Below are 11170 nucleotides of genomic sequence, written 5' to 3'. Positions count from 1 at the left end.
CCATGAAATGGGATGTTGATTTTCAAATGTAAAATCTGAGGGATTTTCTATTTACTTTCTATCTACTATTTTTCATTCATGAGAAGTTGAACTCTACTTTCTTTTCATCGCTTCAGATTTGTCTGCCTATATCAACAAGTGATGCAGTGCAGGTTGACCAATGACAGCTTAGTTCAAACTCTACAATCTAGTTGAACCTGCCCATCACTTTATAGACTCGGGGCTTTCCAATCCTGGCTAGACTGCCTGTCATTTCAGACGGACGCTTTCTTCCGAATAGATCTCTTCCCTTTTTACTGATCGCAGAATTTGAGAGAACATAGACTTGGAGAGAATGCAGGAGCAACAGCAGGAGAGACACGATGATGCGCTCCTGGAGCGCGCAGGGAGCCAGGACGTTATCCTCCCAATAACAACCAACACAAGGTGACATTTATAGCAGTAATTTTACGAAACACATTTTATAGATGTTGCAGTTACTTCGGTACATGCATCTGCATATTGTCTATAGTCTGTTTCTTCATTCCCCAAAGTAATGTTCAAGTATGTGTAAACTCAAAATATTATATTACAATAATCATGTATAAAAAATTATGTAAAACACAAAGAAAATCCATCAACAAGTGCAATATTTTATATAATTTATTTACAACTTGTATGCTATTGTGAATTCACGTCATTATTGAAAGTATGCATAAATGATATTGGGAGTATTATCAATGGTTTGAGTTATCTGCTGATGCTGACTACATTCCCTATGCTTTCATTCGTTCCTTTACACTCAGATGAAGCATCTGCCTAGTAACTGCTGATGTCTCCCAAACCTGTATTTATCATGGGCTCAGGAAAGAGGAACAGAAAACAGTGATGAACATGTTCATTCTTACTGGTTTAGGATCAGCTTTTGTCTCTGCACAGGGGCTCTGATGCGTTTTTGGAGGTGCTGGGATGTCACAAGGACAATCCCATACAGTGGGGAGAACAAGTATTTGATACACTGCCGATTTTGCAGGTTTTCCTACTTACAAAGCAAGTAGAGGTCTGTAATTTTTATCATAGGTACACTTCAACTGTGAGAGACGGAATCTAAAACAAAAATCCAGAAAATCACATTGTATGATTTTTAAGTAATTCCTTTGCATTTTATTGCATGACATAAGTATTTGATACATCAGAAAAGCAGAACTTAATATTTGGTACAGAAACCTTTGTTTGCAATTACAGAGATCATACATTTCCTGTAGTTCTTGACCAGGTTTGCACACACTGCAGCAGGGATTTTGGCCCACTCCTCCATACAGACCTTCTCCAGATCCTTCAGGTTTCGGGGCTGTCGCTGGGCAATACGGAATTTCAGCTCCCTCCAAAGATTTTCTATTGGGTTCAGGTCTGGAGACTGGCTAGACCACTCCAGGACCTTGAGATGCTTCTTACAGAGCCACTCCTTAGTTGCCCTGGCTGTGTGTTTAGGGTCATTGTCATGCTGGAAGACCCAGCCACGACCCATCTTCAATGCTCTTACTGAGGGAAGGAGGTTGTTGGCCAAGATCTCGCGATACATGGCCCCATCCATCCTCCCCTCAATACGGTGCAGTCGTCCTGTCCCCTTTGCAGAAAAGCAGCCCCAAAGAATGATGTTTCCACCTCCATGCTTCACGGTTGGGATGGGTTCTTGGGGTTGTACTCATCCTTCTTCTTCCTCCAAACACAGCGAGTGGAGTTTAGACCCAAAAGTTATATTTTTGTCTCATCAGACCACATGACCTTCTCCCATTCCTCCTCTGGATCATCCAGATGGTCATTGGCAAACTTCAGACGGGCCTGGACATGCGCTGGCTTGAGCAGGGGGACCTTGCGTGCGCTGCAGGATTTTAATCCATGACGGCGTAGTGTGTTACTAATGGTTTTCTTTGAGACTGTGGTCCCAGCTCTCTTCAGGTCATTGACCAGGTCCTGCCGTGTAGTTCTGGGCTGATCCCTCACCTTCCTCATGATCATTGATGCCCCACGAGGTGATATCTTGCATGGAGCCCCAGTCCGAGGGTGATTGACCGTCATCTTGAACTTCTTCCATTTTCTAATAATTGCGCCAACAGTTGTTGCCTTCTCACCAAGCTGCTTGCCTATTGTCCTGTAGCTCGTCCCAGCCTTGTGCAGGTCTACAATTTTATCCCTGATGTCCTTACACAGCTCTCTGGTCTTGGCCATTGTGGAGAGGTTGGAGTCTGTTTGATTGAGCGTGTGGACAGGTGTCTTTTATACAGGTAACGAGTTCAAACAGGTGCAGTTAATACAGGTAATGAGTGGAGAACAGGAGGGCTTCTTAAAGAAAAACTAACAGGTCTGTGAGAGCCGGAATTCTTACTGGTTGGTAGGTGATCAAATACTTATGTCATGCAATAAAATGCAAATTAATTACTTAAAAATCATACAATGTGATTTTCTGGATTTTTGTTTTAGATTCCGTCTCTCACAGTTGAAGTTTACCTATGATAAAAATTACAGACCTCTACATGCTTTGTAAGTAGGAAAACCTGCAAAATCGGCAGTGTATCAAATACTTGTTCTCCCCACTGTACATGTCAGAAATGCAATTATGATCCCCATAATCTTTTTTAAAAAGTAAATAATGTTTGGTCTCCATAAATCAAGGTGTAATTTCAATTTGTTTCTCTCCTTATATTTCTCCCTCTGTCTCTTTTTACTTTCCATCTCGTCTAATCTATCACCCCCTTTATCTACCCATCTTGCTCTCATTCCCTCCTGTAGGGCCTCTAACAGCCGTGCGTTTAAGGTAGCAGGGTTCACAGTGCTGGCGTGTCTTCTCCTAGCCGGCCAGGCCCTCACTGCCTACCTGGTCTTCAACCAGAGGGGCCAGATCCATGACATGCAGAAGAGCAACAACAACATGCGCAACCAGCTGAGAAACAGACCCCCGGGTAGGGTTTTGGAGGAGAGGGAAGGAGGGGTGTTGATGTGTAGAGTTGGTGGCCAAAGGAAAGGGAAGTGAGATCCACTTATGTGGGAAGAGAGACTGGGGGGACTGGATAGAAAAGAGGAATGGAAGGGGTAGGGGTTTTATTCCACAGAAAGGACCACACCCATACAGTCATGAGTCCATATATTTTTTTTATGTAAGTCGCTTTGGATAAAGTGTGCTAAAATGCATATATTATTATTATAATAATATAATAAATTGGGTAAATTACATTTATTGTAATCTGTAACGGCACTTTCGGATTACCCAAACTCAGTAATGTAATCTGATTACTTTGTTACTTTCAGATTACTTTCCCCTTAAGAGGCACAGGTTAGTAGCTGGCACAGACAGTCTTAAAATCGGATTTGAAATCTAACCTTAACGACACTGCTTACTCTAATGCCTAGCCATAACTTTAAATAAAGTAAACTTTTAATATTTTTTTTTGTTTATATATATTTACAATATAGCCAATTTTGACTTGGAAGCTGGCCCATTCTACCTTAAGGACGACTCGTCCCAATAAATGTCAACCTGCCTAATAGGCAATAGAGTAAGACAAAAATGTATATTACCAATTGAACGTCTATTGCAGGATAATCAATGTTAGAGTTTACATAGCTGGCCATACATGGATGTTGTATTTTACTTTATGGGTTGGTTATGTAGGCTTCTACTAACCCACTGCTTTCTACTACAGATAATAATACTATTAGGTTACATCTCTAACCAAAGTCTGTCAGATTTCCAGTCCTTCCAATTATTTAATACCCCTTGATCCTCAAGAATAGGACTTAGAAATCTAGATAGCCAAGTTGTTTTACATGAGCATTACCCCAAAAAACAAATGACTATTTAGCCTAATCTTTTCTTTTTTTGTTGTCATGGAGGACTGATTGGGCTCATTGCTTCGAGTTGAAAAATAAATGCTGCTCTCAGAAATGGCATGCTTTGAGCACTACAGGAAAGTGCTATTTGCATGTGAAAAACTAGATGGTAATTTATCATGAAGAAAATAAAAGCCCCACTTCTGATCTTCTTAAATTATTCTAGTTGTTGACAGTATGGAGCACACTACCACAGGGGAGTTTAGGGAGGAAATCAAACGTATTCCATAGGCTGGGATCAGCACTATGCAGCTGTTGTTAAGAGCGCATTTTTCACTGGCTGTCCACTGGGGGGCGTGTTCATTACTCTGGTTCTGTTGCAAAACGTTTCTTAAACGGAAGCAAGTGAAACGTGGAGGGACCTACCTGAATTTGTCCAATACAAACTCTCGTTTGCTCTGTTTGCATCCGTTTGGTTCTTAAACGATTTCCGTAATGAATACACCCCTGAACGCAAAAACGATGATTTGATAGGCAGCTTAAACAGAATATACAGTACATTAGTGAACAGCCAACCACAATCCATAAGGTGCAAATAAATGGGAGAGCAGCATTGTGATTCACATCAATGCGCTATATAGTCTAGATATCAATAATAAGTGATATCAGTATCGCCTGTAGGCTACACCACTGCTATCATCCTTACCACCAAGCATGTATTCAAGTTGGATAATCTTTGGATGCCGACAGCAGTCGCAACATTTAGAAGACATAGCTTGGACTGTAGCCAAAAGCCTATTCCTGCTCTTTTCCCGCGATCCATCAAACGCATTTGGTGTGTCTTAGTGGTCTCTGATTTGTGGTTAGACTCACTCAGGAGGAACAAACCTTTTTTCAATGCTGATTTGAATGTCGTTGAGAAAACAGAAAGGTGTAAAATAATTTCCCGCAAACATCCTTTCGGAATTTAAAAGTCATGATAAAAGTTAGCATCTAGTTTTTCAAACGTTTCTGCAATCTGATTACAATAGTTTAGCTGGTAATGTAACGATTACAATTTTTTTGTCATCATTACTTCCCAACCATGTTTAATCTAGAAATTTGGGAGGGGCTAGCCTCAATCCCAATTGGAAGTGTTTTATCTTATTCACACTGACCTGTCGCCGTCTTCCCCTCCTTGCTCCAGCTGTGGCCCCTGTCAAGATGCAGACGCCCATGATCAACATGGCCCGGCTGATCAACTTCACTGATGAGGACACCAAGACTCCCATGACGGTATGACTCCTCTTTCCCTTCTAGAGCAGGTGTTATTGAACTTTTTCAGCCTGGGACCCAAATGATATATTCTGTGTTTTCCTGGGACCCAAGCTTATGAAAACATGCAACTATATGTAAGTATCAGTACATTTCAATGCCCTTATACATAAAACAAATGCAATATAGACAAAAACAAATACAAATTAAATAAAATATCCAATTGCAATTCATATTTATTTTTCCCCATTTAAAAACACTTACATATCTGTCTAGTTTGGAACTGTTGCTGTTAAAATACAATAAATAATTTCATTCTGAACTGGAATAAACTGATTGATCACATCACACAGATGTATAACAGAACACACACACACACACACACACACACAGTCCTAATGAGAGGTGTGTGGCTGGTTGAAGTTTTGAACAAGCTCGTCTTGTCTTGTCTATTCTGGGCTCAGTTTTTGGCAGTGCAACCCTGAGGTCATGCTCAGCATGGAGTCTGTTTCTGTACTTGTTTTTTAAGTATGCCAGAGTTGAGAACCTTGACTCACATAGGTATGTGGTACTAAGCTGGATCAGAACATCTACTGCTTTCCCAGTCAGGAAGGAGACTGCTTCCTGCTGTAGATGAGAAACCCAGAACTGTGTGTGTTTGCCCCAAAACGCATTGCTTCAGTCAAATGATTACTTGTATTTTTTTTAAAGCAACTGTTCCAACCTAGACTTGTAATTAACAATACTTTTTACAGTAAAATGTAGGCCTGGTCATGTTTCATCTTCATCTGTTCTGTTACTTGGGTAGCTGGCTAGCTTGCTTTGGCTAACGTTGCCCAGCTAGCTGTTAGCCGTGTACGAGGGGATTGTTTGAAAGAGAAACTCACGTCTACTACTATGAGATATAGTACTCCCTTATTTCTGCTTATCATCACCTGTTCTAAAATAGACAACAATGCCTTGCTAGCTGACTTACTTTTCCACTGTCGAAGCACTGTTTCCTGAAGCCCTGTTCTGAAAGAACTCCCTGGGTTTACTGTCATGCTGTGGATGTTTAGTCAGGATGTGTCCTTTTAATGTGTTCGTTTTGAGAGACTCATTACTAAGCACTTCCCACACAAGACACATTGTGGGCGCTCCTCGTTATTTCTCAAAGGTTGTATGAAAAAAAGAGCGAAACTCGTTGCTGTATTTGAGTTTCTTGACGATTGAGCTCAGTCAGAACTTGTGGCTAGCTTGAGTCCATTTGATGACAGTGGTGAGTGATGGCAAGTGGGAATGATAAGTCAATGGCTGAGAGCGTATCATCTGCTGCTGAACGACAGCGCTGCAGCGTGTGGGTCGCAGAGGGATCTTAAATAAAACTGCAGAAAAAAGATGATGTAAACCGCAAAGCACATAGGCATCTCCCTCCCGCTCGTGCAGCTGCCAAACTGAGCAGAGACACCACTGCTAAGCATGGAGCGCACTTACAGAGAGCGCAGTTGCACATGGCCAAATCAATTCTAGTAATGAATGAAATAACTACACTTTCTCTGACATGTCGCGACCCACTATTAATGGACATTTTTGAAGGGGTTGATATATTATTCATATGTGAAAATCAAGTCTGACATTTGTAAGTGGAAATTACAAACTTTAGAAGTCTTTTTAAACCTCAATTTTTTTTTTTAAACCTTTAATTAATTGCAACAGGGTGATCAAATGATGAACCAACATCTGTAAACACAATCATTAAAAAGCTAACGTTTTCTCTGGATGCAGTGTAACGGATGTGAAATGGCTAGCTAGTTAGTGGGGACGCGCTACTGGCGTTTCAATCAGTTACGTCACTTGCTCTGAAACCTAGAAGTAGTGTTGCACCTTGCTCTGCAAGGGCCGCGGCTTTTGTGGAGCGATGGGTAACGACGCTTCGTGGGTGTCAGTTGTTGATGTGTGCAGAGGGTCCCTGGTTCGCGCCCGTGTCGGGGCGAGGGGACGGTCTAAAGTTATACTGTTACAGCAGCATGCACACTACTAGACCAATACATTAGACCGATACACACACTAAAAAATATACACTCACAAGACCAGGCATAGTAACCATAACACATGCCACTCCACACAGCTCAGGAGTTCATGGCCTTTGAGTTTTAAAAAATTAAGAAAATTAGTCTGTTGATACAGTGTTCATTAATAGGTCCGCGACCCATACTTTAAGAAAGGCTGTCTTAAAGGCTTTTATGAACTGAGGAAAAACAGCCACTAGATGGCAGCAACAAGCTCACTTGCAAATGTCAACTTGTGTCCTCTCGGACTAAGCTCCCTCTTCCTGCTCCTTTGAAATTAAAATAAAAAGATGAGTATTGAGTACTTCTGTCTGACTGTCTGCTCTCCCATCAGAATCTGGAGGCCACTGCAATTGCAATTGTGAGCCTGGAGGAGCAAGTGAAGGATCTGCTGCAGGTAAATTAATAAATACATATTAATCAATGAATCCACCCTTTGCATTGAAGTCCCCTCTACAAAGACAGGAACAGTTTAAATATCAGCCATTGATTGATTGATTGATTGATTGATTGATTGATTGATTGATTGATTGTTCAGAACCCCCAGCTGCCCCAGTTCAACGAGACGTTCCTGGCCAACCTGCAGAGCCTGAAGAAACAGGTGGAGGAGACTGAGTGGGAGGTGAGACTTGGATGCCTTCCAAATGGCACCCTATTCCTCTTTAGTACACTACTTTTGACCAGGGTCATAAGGCTGTGGTCAAAAGTAGTGCACTGTATAGGTACCCTGATAACACACATGTACGAATATCCATAAATAATCATGACATGATCCACATTACCTTACAGTATCTTACCCAAGGGCTGGGCGGTGTACAGTGTTTTACTATATACCGGTAATGATGCAAGGACCGGTTTGAGTTTTTAAATGACCTTCTAAACCAAATGTGATAGATACTCCGGCGCGTATAATGTCTGTTTTTATAGTTTACTCTGTTTGCTACTTAAGTATTCACTCTCTCTCGTCCTGCTGCTACATGCTGCTAACCACACAAAGCCCTGCCCCTGTCACTCAAGGAGAGAGCAGTTGCTCGACCACTGAGTAATGAGCACTTTCTTGCCGTTCACTCCGCATGGTCAGATGGATGCAACATTCACTTTCCACTAGCACTCTATAATTACACTTAGTGTGTGTATCTTGCTGTCTGCAAACTACTGTCTGATAGTTTCTATTCTGTTAGCCGCTAATCGCTAGTTAGCTGGCTAAATGGACTAACAGTCAGAGCGAACGCAGCTAGTTAGCTAATACTGTCTGGTACCAGTGCTGGTGTAGACCTAGATTAGCATTTTTGTGCAAATGTGTCTTATCAGAGAGGAAAAGGCGAAGCATGAATATGTTGGTTAGCTAGCTACATGAAGTAAGAAAACATGTAATTTAACATCTAATTAGGGTCACCTGGAAACACAGACCAACACTTTGGTTCCTACCCTGTCAATAATTCCTCACTGGCTTATTCATTCGGTGTCTTATCAAACAACAATGTATTCAAGGTTCTGCCCACTATATTCCAACTATAGAATCAGAACAATTGTTATATTTCCATGATTCCAACAGTTCACCAATTTTTGCCCATATCATGCTGTGTGGCACAGTGTGGAAATTACAATTAAAGTGCAGGAAATCCAGAAATTGTTGAAAATGCTGAAAATGATTTTAGTTTTGAGTTAGATTGAACAGTATAAGTGGAGAAAGCCCCATTGAAATCACTTATAATGTATGTGTTGCCATCCTATGCTCATGAGATACTCACTAAGCATATTTAGAACATTTATTATTCAAAAACATAAAATACCATATCGCCCAACCCTATCTTACCCTGAACCCTGACTGTGTCCCTCAGGGCTTTGAGACCTGGGCGCGTTATTGGCTGCTCTTCCAGATGGCCCAGGAGAAGGCCCCTGCTCCCCCCACACCTCAGCCAGGTGAGCTTACCCCCCCACCAACACCTCCAAACCCCCACACCACCTACTCACCCCCACCACCTCATCCTCACCCCTACCTCCTCACCAACACCATGTCCTCACCCCCAATATCACCTCCTCACCCCTCACCACCTCATAACTTCATGTCTCTTGTCTCTCCCTCTCTTATTTCTTTCACCCCACCCCCTAAACCAAGTATTTAATATAAATTCACCATTGCTCTCTTCTTTCCCTCTCCTCTCTTTCACTCTCCTCTCTCTTTTTCCCTCTCTTCTTTCACTCCTCTGTCTTCTTTCCCTCTCCTCTTCTTTCCCTCCCCTCTCCTCTCTTCTTTCACTCCTCTGTCTTCTTTCCCTCTCCTCTCTTCTCTCTTCTTTCCCTCTCCTCTCTTCTTTCCCTCTCCTCTTCTTTCACTCTCCTCTCTTCTTTCCCTCTGCTCCCTTCTTTCACTCTCCTCTCTTCTTTCCGTCTCCTCTCTGTTCTTTCACTTTCCTCTCTTCTTTCCCTCTCTTCTCTTATTTTCCTCTCTTCTCGAGAACGTTATATCTGGTAGGTACATAGTGGTGGTGATGGGACTGTTGTTGTCTCATGTTACTGTTTGTTTCCCACAGTCGCCCGTCAGAGGATGGAAGCTTACCCCAGGATGATGCAGCTGAAGGAGTACAAGAGTGAGTGTTAGATAGAAACTCAATAACAAACAGACAGAGAGATGTACAATATATAGGCAATGCTTTGGATCACATGTCTGTCTACTGTGTCTCTAGACAGTTCATCTGAATACATTGCATGATAGTTTGGCACATATGGTTGACTCTTTTCTCTATATTTTGCAGATGAGTAAACCACAGCTCAACCACAGCACCTGATGGCCTTCTTCACCAAGTGTCCTCTCCTATATCCCACCCCTCCCCCCTCAAAAAAAAAATACACACAATTTTCCTTCTGTCTATCTCACTCTTCCTTTATCATCATGTAGCTAAGTTACCTGGAAGGCAAACCGATCAATGTTCTCTTTTGCCTTTGGGCAGCATATAAGGCTTAAACTATTAAAATGTTTGCTTGTGAGCTCAGCTATGTTAAGCATTGCTAGAGATATACATATGAAGTGTATGTTACATTTTACTCCATGCGCACAACATCCAAACTTTCCCATCCCCAAACCCTGACCCTACTGTCAATTTTGACCCCTAGTCCCTTACCTTGGTCCTCCGATCATACCCCTCTAATGGGGGATAGCCCCACTTTTTTTTCATCTGCCTCTCCCCATAGATCTTTGTTTGAAAAGCTTACTGTCTATATAATATAACATAGATTAACATCTATTTGTCCATCTCTTTAAAGCATAGCTTTTACTATTATGGATGAGGATGTGGGGAAGTGATTCTACCAAGAGATGTGAACCAGACAGAATTAATAAAGTATTTTGTTTCCTACTGGAACACTGTTTCATGACTCTTAGAGTCTATCCTCCACAAAATAACAAAAAGTGTAAATAACCATAACCAGACTTTGTCATTTATCATTGTCAATGATAATGGCATGTAGAAGTAATCAACATTTTAAAATGAATAGATTATTTTGACCTGCCCACATTTCATTGGAAGAGGCAGTGTAAAATCTTAACATAGTCTATTAGATAGAAAGGGACACTATAGATACAAATGTATGTGGACATCCCTTCAAATTGGTGGATTCTGCTATTTCAGCCACATTTGTTGCAGACAGGTGTATACAATTGAGCACACAGCCATGCAATCTCCATAGCCAGTAAGGCAGTAGAATTGCCTTACTGAAGAGATCAGTGACTTTCAACGTGGCACAGTCATAGGATGCCACCTTTCCAACATGTCAGTTCATCAAATTTCTGCCCTGCTAGACCTGCCCCCGGTCAACTGTAAGTGCTGTCATTGTGAAGTGGAAACGTCTAGGAGCAACAACGACTCAGCTGCTAAGTGGTAGGCCATACAAGCTCACAGAACGGGACTGCCGGGTGCAGAAGCGCATAAAAATCGTCTGTCCTCGGTTGCAACACTCACTACCAAGTTCCAAACTGCCTCTGGAAGCAACATCGGCACAAGAACTGTTTGTCGGGAGCTTCATGAAATGGGTTTCCATGGCCAAGCAGCCGCACACAAGCC

At 41.9% G+C, this 11170-nt stretch overlaps 1 protein-coding gene across 1 annotated transcript; it reads left to right on the top strand.

Annotated features, from left to right (window-relative positions):
* The first annotated feature begins 157 nt into the window (after positions 1-157).
* LOC139581428 (HLA class II histocompatibility antigen gamma chain-like) lies at positions 158-10471 on the top strand. Its single transcript, XM_071411189.1, has 8 exons — positions 158-426; positions 2770-2939; positions 4994-5082; positions 7444-7506; positions 7648-7731; positions 8951-9032; positions 9644-9700; positions 9866-10471. Exons 1-8 carry the CDS (start codon positions 335-337, stop codon positions 9871-9873), a joined length of 645 nt encoding a protein of 214 aa, XP_071267290.1. The 5' UTR covers positions 158-334; the 3' UTR covers positions 9874-10471.
* Positions 10472-11170: the final 699 nt, after the last annotated feature.

This window comes from Salvelinus alpinus, chromosome 7, assembly GCF_045679555.1.
Source record: "Salvelinus alpinus chromosome 7, SLU_Salpinus.1, whole genome shotgun sequence".
In the NCBI taxonomy this organism is placed as follows: domain Eukaryota; kingdom Metazoa; phylum Chordata; class Actinopteri; order Salmoniformes; family Salmonidae; genus Salvelinus; species Salvelinus alpinus.
This window is presented reverse-complemented; position numbering and strand designations above follow the sequence as displayed.